The sequence below is a fragment of the Orbicella faveolata genome, unplaced genomic scaffold (assembly GCF_042242905.1).
Source record: "Orbicella faveolata isolate gen_17 unplaced genomic scaffold, um_ofav_v1 contig_36, whole genome shotgun sequence".
NCBI lineage: Eukaryota > Metazoa > Cnidaria > Anthozoa > Scleractinia > Merulinidae > Orbicella > Orbicella faveolata.
In genome coordinates, this window is record NW_028301565.1 from 77,501 (window position 1) to 92,500 (window position 15,000).

At 47.9% G+C, this 15,000-nt stretch overlaps 1 protein-coding gene, 1 long non-coding RNA gene, 6 other non-coding genes and 1 pseudogene across 8 annotated transcripts in view; 7 read left to right on the forward strand and 2 right to left on the reverse strand.

The window, feature by feature from the left end:
* The first annotated feature begins 1,011 nt into the window (after window positions 1-1,011).
* LOC149101791 (U1 spliceosomal RNA) lies at window positions 1,012-1,175 on the forward strand. The gene has a single exon (XR_016202807.1). It is a non-coding gene; the product is annotated as a U1 spliceosomal RNA (small nuclear RNA).
* Window positions 1,176-2,061: 886 nt separating this feature from the next.
* On the reverse strand, window positions 2,062-2,180 carry LOC149101792 (5S ribosomal RNA). The gene has a single exon (XR_016202676.1). It is a non-coding gene; the product is annotated as a 5S ribosomal RNA (ribosomal RNA).
* A 218-nt stretch (window positions 2,181-2,398) lies between these two features.
* Window positions 2,399-4,441, forward strand: LOC110040502 (uncharacterized). The gene has a single exon (XM_089275312.1). The coding sequence runs from the start codon at window positions 2,759-2,761 to the stop codon at window positions 4,439-4,441; it is 1,683 nt and encodes a 560-aa protein (XP_089131438.1). The 5' UTR covers window positions 2,399-2,758.
* A 3,534-nt stretch (window positions 4,442-7,975) lies between these two features.
* LOC149101793 (uncharacterized) lies at window positions 7,976-8,278 on the forward strand. The gene is made up of 2 exons (XR_016202539.1): window positions 7,976-8,121; window positions 8,188-8,278. It is a non-coding gene; the product is annotated as an uncharacterized LOC149101793 (long non-coding RNA).
* On the forward strand, window positions 8,251-8,432 carry LOC149101794 (U2 spliceosomal RNA; annotated as a pseudogene).
* A 3,032-nt stretch (window positions 8,433-11,464) lies between these two features.
* LOC149101795 (U1 spliceosomal RNA) lies at window positions 11,465-11,628 on the forward strand. Its single transcript, XR_016202808.1, has one exon. It is a non-coding gene; the product is annotated as a U1 spliceosomal RNA (small nuclear RNA).
* An 886-nt stretch (window positions 11,629-12,514) lies between these two features.
* On the reverse strand, window positions 12,515-12,633 carry LOC149101796 (5S ribosomal RNA). The gene has a single exon (XR_016202677.1). It is a non-coding gene; the product is annotated as a 5S ribosomal RNA (ribosomal RNA).
* Window positions 12,634-13,080: 447 nt separating this feature from the next.
* On the forward strand, window positions 13,081-13,272 carry LOC149101797 (U2 spliceosomal RNA). Its single transcript, XR_016202746.1, has one exon. It is a non-coding gene; the product is annotated as a U2 spliceosomal RNA (small nuclear RNA).
* A 1,629-nt stretch (window positions 13,273-14,901) lies between these two features.
* The window catches only part of LOC149101798 (U1 spliceosomal RNA), a 164-nt gene continuing 65 nt past the window's right edge, over window positions 14,902-15,000 (forward strand). Inside the window, exon 1 of the small nuclear RNA XR_016202809.1 lies at window positions 14,902-15,000. This exon is cut by the window's right edge and continues 65 nt beyond it. This is a non-coding gene — a small nuclear RNA (U1 spliceosomal RNA).

Sequence of the window (15,000 nt, forward strand, 5' to 3'; positions counted from 1 at the left end):
GCCTGATCGTTTTCCGCGTCGTCCATTTTTGTCTCGCCCGCGTCTTGGTTTTGCTGACTTGTCTTCGCCTTGTTTTCTGCCTGCTGAGTCCAGTCGTTCTGCTGCGTTTTCGCCTGCTGTCACGTCTGGTTGCCCTGTAAGTACTGCTGCTCCTCGTGTTTGTTCTGTTGCTGCTTCAAGTTCTGCTAGTTCCGTTGCTGCTTCGCCTGCTGTAAGTTCTGCTCCGTGTGTTTGGTCTGGTCCTGTTAATTCCGTTGCTGCTTCACCTGCTGTTAGTTTTGCTCCTCGTCCTGTTAGCTCTGTTGCTGCTTCAAGTTCTGTAAGTTGTACTCCACGTGTTTGGTCTGGTCCTGTTAATTCCGTTGCTGCTTCGCCTGCTGTGAGTTTTTCTCCTCGTTTTTGGTCTGGTCCTGTGAGTTCCGTAGCTGCTTCGCCTGTTGTAGGAGTTCCTCCTAGTCCCGTTGGTCCAGTTGTTCCGCCGTGTCGCTTGTTGCCTAGTCCTTCGTGGTTACCGCATTGCCGTTCAGTTCCTCCTATGGCTTGCTTCGTTTTGGTTCTGCTTCCTGTTTTTCTGCCCACGTTGTTTGGCTTTGTTCTCTCGTTTTTGCCTGTGCTGCGTTGAGTTTGGACTGTTTAGTTTTGCTTGTTGGGTTTGGTTTGTTTTGTCGTTTTTTTGGTCTTGGTTTGTTTTGGTTGCATACTGGTGGCGAACCTATTTTTATAGGATTAGTCTGTTGACAGGTGCCTCTTGTTGAGGTTCACTTTTCGCCGTTGCTCTGGAACAGTGTGTGTTTGTCCGGTTGTCCGATGTTTTTGCTTGTTCGTTCCTCGTTTGTTTGTGTCTATGTTTTTTGTTTGTAGGGGCGGGGTTCAATCCCCCGGTGAGGTTTGACGTGCTGGTGCACCCCCGTTTCTGGCGAACCGTTGTTGTGTGACGGATGAGACTTGCTGTCTGGCAGGCATTGCACTCTCCCTTTTTGGGAGGCCTGGCCATTCGCCTTAAACATAAAAAAACTTACCTGACGCGGGAGGTACTGTGATCAAGGAGGCAGTCCTCTCAAGGCGAGGCCCTTTCATTGCACTTCGATCGGGTTGACCCTTGCGATTACCCCAAATGTGGGTAACTCGAGCGTATAATTTCTGGTAGTGGGGGCCTGCGTTCGCGCTCGCCCCCGAAAAAGTGCAAGTGTTGGCCCTGTGAATGGTGGATGGTTAATGATTGACGCTTTGCTTTGTTCGTCAGTTGGCCGGGCCGGGCTGGACGACTGGGCACAGTGAACAACGAAGGAACGTGTCAAGCAAGCCAAGGATTTCCAGCTGCAACTGAAAAGGCGAGTGCGCTGGAACTCGTGTTGTCATGCATCCATGTTGCACTGAACTGAAGAAGGTGGCTTTTCCGATTTGCGTTTGTTTCGGCAGGCGGTCAATCATTGACTCGATCCCCGCCAAGTTTGTCCTCGAAGTAACGTTCGTTGACTTACAGTATGGAAAGAGCAAAGGACAAGGAAAGTAACAGGAGAAGTGCTGGCCAAACCGTGAGTTGATTTCTACCTTACGATTGTTGTGTTGGTGGTTCGTTGACTAAACTAGACAACGGTCCGAGCCTCCGACATTCTCCAAGTCAAGTCATGAATAGAATTGTTTTGACGGCTCGAATTCGTGTCGACCGTTAATATGCAACGGCTCGCGTGTGTTGTTTGCTTTGCCGTTGTTGATCGGGCGCATTTCTTTGGGAATTGGCGTAGTTTTCCGCACTTTTAGCTGCTTGAAAACCGTTCTGCAAGGCAGAATATCATTTTGCTTCGAATTATTTGATGTCACACACGCCAATTTGATGTCATAAATAACCGTTTCGCACGCGAACGTTAGCGCGCGAGACTTAGATTCTAATTTATCCCGCGATCATTTTAAGGGTACTTTTCATGTTTTCTGGCTATCTTTTGAGTCTCCTGAAATGTGTAAAAAGCTATTTGTGCTTTCCAGCCACTGGAATAGCCAAAGTTGGTAGTAAAAGAAAGAAAAAATGAACATATGCAAAATAAAACGGCCGAGAAAATGAAAAGTCTACAACACGGGGTATTCCCAGGCGGTCACCCATCCAAGTACTAACCCCGCCCGACAGGGCTTAACTTCGGTGATCGGACGAGAACCGGTGCTTTCCCTGTGGTATGGTCGTAGACAAGAGAAAGGGGTGAAAATTTAGTCTTTTAAACGAGCCATCAAAGCAAAAGCAAAGCAATAATACCAACCAGCAATCTTTTAGCAGGCATTTCTTGACTTCTCTGCAAGTTGTATGCACGTGGAGAGCGAATGTTGATAACGTAGCCGTTGCTTTCTGCCTGTGTCTGTAGCGCTATCTTAGTAACGGAGTCATTACGGTCTTTAACATGTTGCCTCGTTTTGGAGGCCAAAAAGGCGTTTGATCTCACTCACCCCTGGAGGGACGTTATCAACTTTGCTGCTGATTTTTGTGGACTTGTGCTGTAGAACAAGTGCGTCTACGACGGCAACTTGCTCCATAGCGTCGGCCTACAGTCGGCTCCAGGCCCCTCGGCGACAGCATATTGACCACCATATCTCAAAGGGGGAAACCCTGGACCACCCTCCTAGGGGAGGGAAGGTCCGGTATCGCTTCTCGGCCTTTTGGCTGCGATCTGTTCTTTGGTGGGAGTTCCGAAGTTTTGGTTTTCCTGCTGATCAGTGGGCGCAAAGCCCGGCCTCTTTTGGCTGCGTAAGTTTTCTTGATCCTCCTTTTATTATGTCATTTTCTGATCATGGAAAAAATGTAGATGTGGAAACAATATCAAATCAATCTGGAGACACTTTGTTACTGAGTGACGATGATTCAAATGTGTGGACTTATGCCGATATCTTACAACGAGAAAATTCATCTTCGCTGGTTCGAAACGCGCCTGGCTCTCAAGCTGCGAGTTACCTTGGGCGTGGTCGCCATTTAACTGACTTTGAGCGTGCTAACTTTGGTATCGATAACATTACTCCTGGTAGACCGTGTACGGCTTATTTTTCTGCTGGACATTTTGTGGACTCAAAATCTGTTTTCGATAAGCTGGGAGAAATGGGAATCCCGCGAGAATCGGTTGTTTGTTTACAACGCCGCCCTTCTCGTGATATGTTAATTACCTTTATTGACGAAGAGACCAAAAATAAGTTTGTGAGCTGTGTTTCCATTCGTTTTCGCGACTCCACCTCTGCTATCAACGACGAGGACATGCCGCTAACGTATCTAAACATCTATGATGCTCCCCATGAGTTGTCCGACGACGCTCTCAAACTGCGCTTGGCTAAATATTGCACTGTTTTTTCGGCGAGGCGTGGAAAGTTCTCGAACTCGCACGTCTACAATGGGATCCGTCACTACCGCGTGCGTGTGAAAAATCCTATTCCTAGCTATTTACGCTTCGGTAAGTTCCTCGTGCGTCTCTCACATGATGGACAACAACACACCTGCCGCCGCTGTAATCGCGCGGGACATTTCGCTAATGAATGTCAAAATACCGTTTGTTTTAATTGTGAAGAGCTTGGCCATGTATCGCGTGATTGTGAGGAAGAGATTCGTTGTTGTATTTGCAAGAGTACTGAACATTTTGCCCGCCGTTGTCCATACTCCTGGTACCAGGCCCCACCGCCTCCCCAGGTCCCTGGCCCCAGCTCAACTGAAAATGCCACTCATAGTGCCACGGGAAACGCCGCTGACAATGTCACCGAAGACGTCGTTGAAGAAATACCCGCGGGCGATTCTTCTGGGTCTCCTGTGGGTGATAGCGTCCCGCTTGATAACCTCTCGCGAGATCGTCCTTCCCCGCAGGACCCTGATAACCCTGACCCTTCTCCGGCTGATGTTTCTTCTGGCCAACCCTCGGTTTTATCCTCGGATGAGCGCGTCTTAGATAGTCAGGGTTTCATCTGGGAGCAAATCGCTAATCGGATGCGGGAACCAGGTTTGGCCCCCAACCCCCCTGGTCCGCAGAGTTCTCCTTCTCCTGCTGAGAGCCCCGATGTCGATGCGATGAACCCTGATTTGACTCAGCCTGCTGTAGATGTCCAGCCTCCTGATAACTCTCCTCTTGATGTCTCAATGAATAGCGTCCCCCTTGTCCCCCCTGTCCCCCCTGATGGTCCTGCGCACGCCTCACCTTCTCCTGATACCTCTCTGGTACCTGGGAAGTCATCCAAGAGTGTTCAGTCTTCACGGCGTAAACCTGCCCCCTTGCCGGCGGCCTTGGAAGCGCTGGGTCGCAAACCAACCAGACCATCTTTACCCGGTTCCGGGAGAAAATCTACTTCAGTGGACCCCCCTCCTCCTCCTCCCCCGCATGATCGCTCTGAACCCGAAGATATGGACACTCTTGCTTACACCTCCTTGAAGCGGAAGCAGGAGCTGAAGGCGAAGAAGGCTGGCCCAAAGAAGGGTAAACATTAATCTTGGAAATGGAACATTGTTAATAGTTATTTAAGTCTTAATTTTCAACGTAACGTCTATTAATATACGCGGCTTTAATGCTCGTAAGGAGAGTTTAATTTTTCGTCTCCTTTTCGATCTTTGTTTTCTTCAGGAAACTTTGCTTTCTGAGGAAAAATCTATTAATGGCGTTATTTCCCGTTGGCCAGGCCAGAGTTTTTGGTCTCCGGCTGTCGGGAAACAAGGCGGTGTTGGAATTTTGATTCATAATAGTTTTGACGGCAAAATTTTATCTTGGTTAAAAGACTCATCAGGGCGTGTTTTAAGTGTGCTTATTGAAACTTCGCAGTTACGCATTAATTTAATTAATATTTATGCTCCGACTAATTTAACCGAGCGTAAGGCCTTTTTTGCGAATTTGCACGAATTTTTTATCCCTGCGGACGGTTTGATCTTGGGTGGTGATTTCAACTGTTATGAAAGTGATCTGGATAAATTCGGCGGGAATATCTCTACCGCGAGCTACCTTTCTGATTTTCGGTCGTCCTTTAAACTTGTTGATATTTGGCGTAAACATCATCGCAAACAACGTGAAATGTCATGGTTTAATGCCGATTTCACAATAGGCGGCCGCTTAGACAAATTTCTTTTGTCCTCCAGATTGGTTGATTTCGCCGAAAAATGCGATATTACACCTTGTTGTCTCTCGGATCATGACTATGTCAACCTCTCTTTTGATTGCGCCGATTCTGCCCCTCGTGGGCCAGGTCTTTGGAAATTCAATAATTCTCTGCTTTCTGATGAAATCTTTTGTCAGTATTTGTCTGAGCGTATTTCCGATTTATCCTCGTGTCTGTCAGCTTTCGGTTCTGTTAAATCCTGGTGGGACTTTTTTAAAGTCTCTCTCAAAGCCGACATCCGTTTGTTTGCAAAATCCAAGCGTAGAGAGCTCAGTCGAGAGCGGGTTGTTTTGACTAATCGTTTAGTTGGTCTGAAACGTAGGCTCGCTCAAGGTGAGATTTCTGTTTCCTCAGAGATTCTAGCTATTGAGTCACATCTTGCTGCCCTGGTTAATCGCTCTCTTGAGGGCGCCAAGACCAGAAGCCGGGCGCAATGGCTTGAGGAAGGCGAAAAGCCGACGCGCTTTTTCTTTAAATTAGAAAGAGAGCGTTTGGAAAAAAATGATGTTAAGTCAATCTTAGACCCGAGCGGGACTGAAGTATTTACGCGGCAATTGAACAGGCGCATTTTGATTTTTACACTAATCTCTTTTCCGCTGAGCCAATTGATCCCGAATGCAAAGAGACTTTGCTGAATGGGATTAATAGCTTCCTTTCCGATTCTGATCGTTATGTGTGTGAGGGTGCAGTCACCCTCGCTGAGCTTACTGCCTCCCTTAAGACCATGAATTTTAACAAAGCACCTGGCTCCGACGGCTTCTCGGTTGAATTTTATCTAAAATTTTGGGATCTTCTTGGTCCCCTTCTTTTGAAGGTTATCAATCAATGCTTTGCTGATGGAGAATTGGCGGAATCCATGAAACTTAGTATAACGCGGTTAATTTTTAAGAAACGCGGTAATATTAAAGATTTGAAGAATTGGCGCCCGATTTCTTTGTTGAATGTCGATTATAAGATCTGTTCAAAGGCGATCACTTTACGTCTGGCCAAAGTTTTGGATTCTATCATCGACCCAGATCAAACCTGTTCAGTCCCTGGGCGCACAATTTCTAATAACTTGGTTTTGTTGCGCGATACCTTTGAGTATATTACTCAAACGGATGAGACTGGAATTTTAGTTAGCCTCGACCAAGAAAAGGCCTTCGATCGGGTCAATAGGACGTTCTTAATGGAATTGCTTGATCGCTTCGGCTTCGGCTCTGATTTCTGTAGATGGATTAGTACTTTTTACTTAGGCGCCAATATGCGTATAATCTTAAATGGCTGGCTCTCTAGGCCTATTATGTTGATGCGCGGGGTGAGACAGGGTGACTCTCTCTCCCCCCTTCTCTACATCTTGTGCGTAGAGGCTCTCGCGTGCCAAATAAGACTTTGTAGTGGCATCAGAGGCTTTCTCCTCCCAGGCGCAAAGGGTAGACAATTTAAAGTCCGGCAATATGCCGATGACACTACCTCCCTTGTTAAGGATTATAACTCGCTTGTTCGCCTCTTTGATATAATCTCGATCTACGAGAAGGGCTCTGGTGCCAAACTGAATAAGTCCAAGACGGAAGCTATGTGGCTTGGTGCGTGGCGCGATCGCCCTGACGCGCCCCTCGGCCTTACCTGGGTGCGAAAAATGAAAATTTTGGGCGTCATCTTCGGCACTGTCCCTGTTGAACAAGACAATTGGCAACCTAAGATCAATAAGCTAGAGAAATCGATTGGTCTGTGGAAGTCACGCTCCTTGTCGCTTGTAGGGAAAAGCTTAATAGTTAACGTCTTGGGCTTAAGCAAATTTTTCTATCTCGCTAAAGTGTTAAAGCCGCCGAGCTGGGTCTTCTCGCGGGTGAACTCCCTCATATGGCCTTTCATATGGGGTTCAAAAATTGAAACAGTGAGTCGTAACACATGTTACCTTCCAGCCCTCTCCGGGGGCTTAAATGTTACTAATTTAGAGTTAAAGTGCATTGCACTTCGCCTCACTTCCGTTATTTCCACCATTGGCCTGCGTGAAGACTCTAGCTTCTTCTTATGTAAATATTTCATCGGGAGGCCCTTGGCCTCTCTTAAGGCGGAGTGGCGCTTTTTGCGTGATAACCTATCTCCTAGCGCATCTAAACTTACCGGTTTTTATGAGAATTGTCTGAAGCATTTAAGGGAATTCGATAGTCTAGTTAAGAGTAACTCTCCCCTTACTACCAAGGTTTTTTACACTCACCTGTTAAAGCGGACTTCCTCACCTCCCTTGCTTTCTTGTACTTGGTCTACGGTTTTGGGCCCTGGTCTGTGTCTTTCTGACCTTTGGCCCAAGGTACGTGACCCAGTATCAGAGAATTTTAAGAACGATCTTTCTTGGGCCATTACCCTTCGTGCGGTCAAGGTGAGGGACTCTTTAAAACGATGGGGGTACATCGATTCCGATCGCTGTGCCTTCTGCAATAGAAAGGAAACTATCGATCACTGCTTTCTTAATTGTTCCAGAGTTAAGCGTGTATGGGCGCATTTTGTACCTGTCCTCTCCCTTTTAACCCAGACTACCTTCCGTGCGTCAGTGGCCACTGTTTTCTTCTTCCGGTGGTCTTCCAACCACAGGAAGAGGAACGCAGTTGCTCTATTCTTGATCAAATCGATTCTCTATGCGATCTGGACCTTCCGTAATGCCTCCACCTTTCGTAACCGGTATGACGAGTCAAATGCCATTATCAAATACGCGTCCCAGGATATCATCAGTAGAATCAAACTTGATCACTACCGCCTCCCCGTCGCTGCTTTCTCCGTTTTGTGGGAGGTTCCTGGGTTTTGCCGCATCAACGCGAATTCCGCCCAAATTTTCATCTAGGGGTATAATTATAGTTTATCTCTGCGACTTACTTTACAATCAAGGGCTCTATTGTTGCGGTCTTTGTTTGGTAACTTCCCTCAGGGACTACCCCTAGGGAACTTGTTTTGTGTTAGTAAGATGGTTGCTTACTCCGGATTAGCCTTTTAGTTAGTCTGTGCGCTGTTTGCTCCCTCTGCTTCACGATCAAGGACTCTATCGTTGTGGACTTTGCTTGAGATGTATCCTCAAGGACTACCTTAGGGAATTTGTTTTTGTATCTGTAGGTTAGATAGCTACGATTATTCTTCCTGAGCAGCATTGTAACCTTAGTTTTTATCTGTAAATAAAGTGCATTTTTCTACAAAAAAAAAAAAATCTGTTCTTATCAGCTTAATATCTGATACGCTGCTCATTGAGCAGCTCATATATTAAACTGATTTTTGGAACTGGGCTGTGGAAAAGAGGCTTGCCTCGTCCCAGCCACGGGTTGCCTCGGTATAGCACTACCTCCGAGTGCGGCCCACTTCCCCTCGGGGAAGAAACCTTCATTCAATCAAAGAAAGAAATCAAAGAAAGCCTCCTCCTGACACTAACGTCTGGCGTTTTTCTCTGTCGGCAGGCACAGACTGAGGAGGGAAGCTACTCTAGAGCCGCCTAGAAGTGAGGCTGGAGGTTCTAGCACGCCCGCAAAGCACTACCACAAGGATATAGAGGTAAGGAGGTTTGCCTTTGACGGCCCCCGCGTCAAGAATTTTCATACTTACCTGACGCGGGACACACCTCTACGCACTTTGTGCTAGGTAGTCCCTGCTTAGGTGAGCCCCTGGGAGTTTTTTTGTATTTAGTAGGGATCCTTAGTAGCCTTGTGAGATGGATGTTGTTAAGCCCTCTTGTTATGATAATGTGCCTGCGTGTCTGTGTATGGACTGTCAGTTATATGATGTCAAGCAAATGGTTCTTGCTAAGTCTACTGCTGTGTCGTCTCGTTCGCCGTTTCTACCGAGTTATGCTGCTTCTTTGCTTTCTCGTCCGTCGTGTTCTGTTGCCACTTCTACGTCTGGTCTTGCTGTTACTGATGTTGCTGAGCCTGTTTATGAGCCCGATGTTGCCGAGCTTGTTCGTGATCTTGATGCTGAGTATCCTGATGTGCCTGATCGTTTTCCGCGTCGTCCATTTTTGTCTCGCCCGCGTCTTGGTTTTGCTGACTTGTCTTCGCCTTGTTTTCTGCCTGCTGAGTCCAGTCGTTCTGCTGCGTTTTCGCCTGCTGTCACGTCTGGTTGCCCTGTAAGTACTGCTGCTCCTCGTGTTTGTTCTGTTGCTGCTTCAAGTTCTGCTAGTTCCGTTGCTGCTTCGCCTGCTGTAAGTTCTGCTCCGTGTGTTTGGTCTGGTCCTGTTAATTCCGTTGCTGCTTCACCTGCTGTTAGTTTTGCTCCTCGTCCTGTTAGCTCTGTTGCTGCTTCAAGTTCTGTAAGTTGTACTCCACGTGTTTGGTCTGGTCCTGTTAATTCCGTTGCTGCTTCGCCTGCTGTGAGTTTTTCTCCTCGTTTTTGGTCTGGTCCTGTGAGTTCCGTAGCTGCTTCGCCTGTTGTAGGAGTTCCTCCTAGTCCCGTTGGTCCAGTTGTTCCGCCGTGTCGCTTGTTGCCTAGTCCTTCGTGGTTACCGCATTGCCGTTCAGTTCCTCCTATGGCTTGCTTCGTTTTGGTTCTGCTTCCTGTTTTTCTGCCCACGTTGTTTGGCTTTGTTCTCTCGTTTTTGCCTGTGCTGCGTTGAGTTTGGACTGTTTAGTTTTGCTTGTTGGGTTTGGTTTGTTTTGTCGTTTTTTTTGGTCTTGGTTTGTTTTGGTTGCATACTGGTGGCGAACCTATTTTTATAGGATTAGTCTGTTGACAGGTGCCTCTTGTTGAGGTTCACTTTTCGCCGTTGCTCTGGAACAGTGTGTGTTTGTCCGGTTGTCCGATGTTTTTGCTTGTTCGTTCCTCGTTTGTTTGTGTCTATGTTTTTTGTTTGTAGGGGCGGGGTTCAATCCCCCGGTGAGGTTTGACGTGCTGGTGCACCCCCGTTTCTGGCGAACCGTTGTTGTGTGACGGATGAGACTTGCTGTCTGGCAGGCATTGCACTCTCCCTTTTTGGGAGGCCTGGCCATTCGCCTTAAACATAAAAAACTTACCTGACGCGGGACACACCTCTACGCACTTTGTGCTAGGTAGTCCCTGCTTAGGTGAGCCCCTGGGAGTTTTTTTGTATTTAGTAGGGATCCTTAGTAGCCTTGTGAGATGGATGTTGTTAAGCCCTCTTGTTATGATAATGTGCCTGCGTGTCTGTGTATGGACTGTCAGTTATATGATGTCAAGCAAATGGTTCTTGCTAAGTCTACTGCTGTGTCGTCTCGTTCGCCGTTTCTACCGAGTTATGCTGCTTCTTTGCTTTCTCGTCCGTCGTGTTCTGTTGCCACTTCTACGTCTGGTCTTGCTGTTACTGATGTTGCTGAGCCTGTTTATGAGCCCGATGTTGCCGAGCTTGTTCGTGATCTTGATGCTGAGTATCCTGATGTGCCTGATCGTTTTCCGCGTCGTCCATTTTTGTCTCGCCCGCGTCTTGGTTTTGCTGACTTGTCTTCGCCTTGTTTTCTGCCTGCTGAGTCCAGTCGTTCTGCTGCGTTTTCGCCTGCTGTCACGTCTGGTTGCCCTGTAAGTACTGCTGCTCCTCGTGTTTGTTCTGTTGCTGCTTCAAGTTCTGCTAGTTCCGTTGCTGCTTCGCCTGCTGTAAGTTCTGCTCCGTGTGTTTGGTCTGGTCCTGTTAATTCCGTTGCTGCTTCACCTGCTGTTAGTTTTGCTCCTCGTCCTGTTAGCTCTGTTGCTGCTTCAAGTTCTGTAAGTTGTACTCCACGTGTTTGGTCTGGTCCTGTTAATTCCGTTGCTGCTTCGCCTGCTGTGAGTTTTTCTCCTCGTTTTTGGTCTGGTCCTGTGAGTTCCGTAGCTGCTTCGCCTGTTGTAGGAGTTCCTCCTAGTCCCGTTGGTCCAGTTGTTCCGCCGTGTCGCTTGTTGCCTAGTCCTTCGTGGTTACCGCATTGCCGTTCAGTTCCTCCTATGGCTTGCTTCGTTTTGGTTCTGCTTCCTGTTTTTCTGCCCACGTTGTTTGGCTTTGTTCTCTCGTTTTTGCCTGTGCTGCGTTGAGTTTGGACTGTTTAGTTTTGCTTGTTGGGTTTGGTTTGTTTTGTCGTTTTTTTGGTCTTGGTTTGTTTTGGTTGCATACTGGTGGCGAACCTATTTTTATAGGATTAGTCTGTTGACAGGTGCCTCTTGTTGAGGTTCACTTTTCGCCGTTGCTCTGGAACAGTGTGTGTTTGTCCGGTTGTCCGATGTTTTTGCTTGTTCGTTCCTCGTTTGTTTGTGTCTATGTTTTTTGTTTGTAGGGGCGGGGTTCAATCCCCCGGTGAGGTTTGACGTGCTGGTGCACCCCCGTTTCTGGCGAACCGTTGTTGTGTGACGGATGAGACTTGCTGTCTGGCAGGCATTGCACTCTCCCTTTTGGGAGGCCTGGCCATTCGCCTTAAACATAAAAAAACTTACCTGACGCGGGAGGTACTGTGATCAAGGAGGCAGTCCTCTCAAGGCGAGGCCCTTTCATTGCACTTCGATCGGGTTGACCCTTGCGATTACCCCAAATGTGGGTAACTCGAGCGTATAATTTCTGGTAGTGGGGGCCTGCGTTCGCGCTCGCCCCCGAAAAAGTGCAAGTGTTGGCCCTGTGAATGGTGGATGGTTAATGATTGACGCTTTGCTTTGTTCGTCAGTTGGCCGGGCCGGGCTGGACGACTGGGCACAGTGAACAACGAAGGAACGTGTCAAGCAAGCCAAGGATTTCCAGCTGCAACTGAAAAGGCGAGTGCGCTGGAACTCGTGTTGTCATGCATCCATGTTGCACTGAACTGAAGAAGGTGGCTTTTCCGATTTGCGTTTGTTTCGGCAGGCGGTCAATCATTGACTCGATCCCCGCCAAGTTTGTCCTCGAAGTAACGTTCGTTGACTTACAGTATGGAAAGAGCAAAGGACAAGGAAAGTAACAGGAGAAGTGCTGGCCAAACCGTGAGTTGATTTCTACCTTACGATTGTTGTGTTGGTGGTTCGTTGACTAAACTAGACAACGGTCCGAGCCTCCGACATTCTCCAAGTCAAGTCATGAATAGAATTGTTTTGACGGCTCGAATTCGTGTCGACCGTTAATATGCAACGGCTCGCGTGTGTTGTTTGCTTTGCCGTTGTTGATCGGGCGCATTTCTTTGGGAATTGGCGTAGTTTTCCGCACTTTTAGCTGCTTGAAAACCGTTCTGCAAGGCAGAATATCATTTTGCTTCGAATTATTTGATGTCACACACGCCAATTTGATGTCATAAATAACCGTTTCGCACGCGAACGTTAGCGCGCGAGACTTAGATTCTAATTTATCCCGCGATCATTTTAAGGGTACTTTTCATGTTTTCTGGCTATCTTTTGAGTCTCCTGAAATGTGTAAAAAGCTATTTGTGCTTTCCAGCCACTGGAATAGCCAAAGTTGGTAGTAAAAGAAAGAAAAAATGAACATATGCAAAATAAAACGGCCGAGAAAATGAAAAGTCTACAACACGGGGTATTCCCAGGCGGTCACCCATCCAAGTACTAACCCCGCCCGACAGGGCTTAACTTCGGTGATCGGACGAGAACCGGTGCTTTCCCTGTGGTATGGTCGTAGACAAGAGAAAGGGGTGAAAATTTAGTCTTTTAAACGAGCCATCAAAGCAAAAGCAAAGCAATAATACCAACCAGCAATCTTTTAGCAGGCATTTCTTGACTTCTCTGCAAGTTGTATGCACGTGGAGAGCGAATGTTGATAACGTAGCCGTTGCTTTCTGCCTGTGTCTGTAGCGCTATCTTAGTAACGGAGTCATTACGGTCTTTAACATGTTGCCTCGTTTTGGAGGCCAAAAAGGCGTTTGATCTCACTCACCCCTGGAGGGACGTTATCAACTTTGCTGCTGATTTTTGTGGACTTGTGCTGTAGAACAAGTGCGTCTACGACGGCAACTTGCTCCATAGCGTCGGCCTACAGTCGGCTCCAGGCCCCTCGGCGACAGCATATTGACCACCATATCTCAAAGGGGGAAACCCTGGACCACCCTCCTAGGGGAGGGAAGGTCCGGTATCGCTTCTCGGCCTTTTGGCTAAGATCAAGTGTAGTATCTGTTCTTATCAGCTTAATATCTGATACGCTGCTCATTGAGCAGCTCATATATTAAACTGATTTTTGGAACTGGGCTGTGGAAAAGAGGCTTGCCTCGTCCCAGCCACGGGTTGCCTCGGTATAGCACTACCTCCGAGTGCGGCCCACTTCCCCTCGGGGAAGAAACCTTCATTCAATCAAAGAAAGAAATCAAAGAAAGCCTCCTCCTGACACTAACGTCTGGCGTTTTTCTCTGTCGGCAGGCACAGACTGAGGAGGGAAGCTACTCTAGAGCCGCCTAGAAGTGAGGCTGGAGGTTCTAGCACGCCCGCAAAGCACTACCACAAGGATATAGAGGTAAGGAGGTTTGCCTTTGACGGCCCCCGCGTCAAGAATTTTCATACTTACCTGACGCGGGACACACCTCTACGCACTTTGTGCTAGGTAGTCCCTGCTTAGGTGAGCCCCTGGGAGTTTTTTTGTATTTAGTAGGGATCCTTAGTAGCCTTGTGAGATGGATGTTGTTAAGCCCTCTTGTTATGATAATGTGCCTGCGTGTCTGTGTATGGACTGTCAGTTATATGATGTCAAGCAAATGGTTCTTGCTAAGTCTACTGCTGTGTCGTCTCGTTCGCCGTTTCTACCGAGTTATGCTGCTTCTTTGCTTTCTCGTCCGTCGTGTTCTGTTGCCACTTCTACGTCTGGTCTTGCTGTTACTGATGTTGCTGAGCCTGTTTATGAGCCCGATGTTGCCGAGCTTGTTCGTGATCTTGATGCTGAGTATCCTGATGTGCCTGATCGTTTTCCGCGTCGTCCATTTTTGTCTCGCCCGCGTCTTGGTTTTGCTGACTTGTCTTCGCCTTGTTTTCTGCCTGCTGAGTCCAGTCGTTCTGCTGCGTTTTCGCCTGCTGTCACGTCTGGTTGCCCTGTAAGTACTGCTGCTCCTCGTGTTTGTTCTGTTGCTGCTTCAAGTTCTGCTAGTTCCGTTGCTGCTTCGCCTGCTGTAAGTTCTGCTCCGTGTGTTTGGTCTGGTCCTGTTAATTCCGTTGCTGCTTCACCTGCTGTTAGTTTTGCTCCTCGTCCTGTTAGCTCTGTTGCTGCTTCAAGTTCTGTAAGTTGTACTCCACGTGTTTGGTCTGGTCCTGTTAATTCCGTTGCTGCTTCGCCTGCTGTGAGTTTTTCTCCTCGTTTTTGGTCTGGTCCTGTGAGTTCCGTAGCTGCTTCGCCTGTTGTAGGAGTTCCTCCTAGTCCCGTTGGTCCAGTTGTTCCGCCGTGTCGCTTGTTGCCTAGTCCTTCGTGGTTACCGCATTGCCGTTCAGTTCCTCCTATGGCTTGCTTCGTTTTGGTTCTGCTTCCTGTTTTTCTGCCCACGTTGTTTGGCTTTGTTCTCTCGTTTTTGCCTGTGCTGCGTTGAGTTTGGACTGTTTAGTTTTGCTTGTTGGGTTTGGTTTGTTTTGTCGTTTTTTTGGTCTTGGTTTGTTTTGGTTGCATACTGGTGGCGAACCTATTTTTATAGGATTAGTCTGTTGACAGGTGCCTCTTGTTGAGGTTCACTTTTCGCCGTTGCTCTGGAACAGTGTGTGTTTGTCCGGTTGTCCGATGTTTTTGCTTGTTCGTTCCTCGTTTGTTTGTGTCTATGTTTTTTGTTTGTAGGGGCGGGGTTCAATCCCCCGGTGAGGTTTGACGTGCTGGTGCACCCCCGTTTCTGGCGAACCGTTGTTGTGTGACGGATGAGACTTGCTGTCTGGCAGGCATTGCACTCTCCCTTTTTGGGAGGCCTGGCCATTCGCCTTAAACATAAAAAACTTACCTGACGCGGGAGGTACTGTGATCAAGGAGGCAGTCCTCTCAAGGCGAGGCCCTTTCATTGCACTTCGATCGGGTTGACCCTTGCGATTACC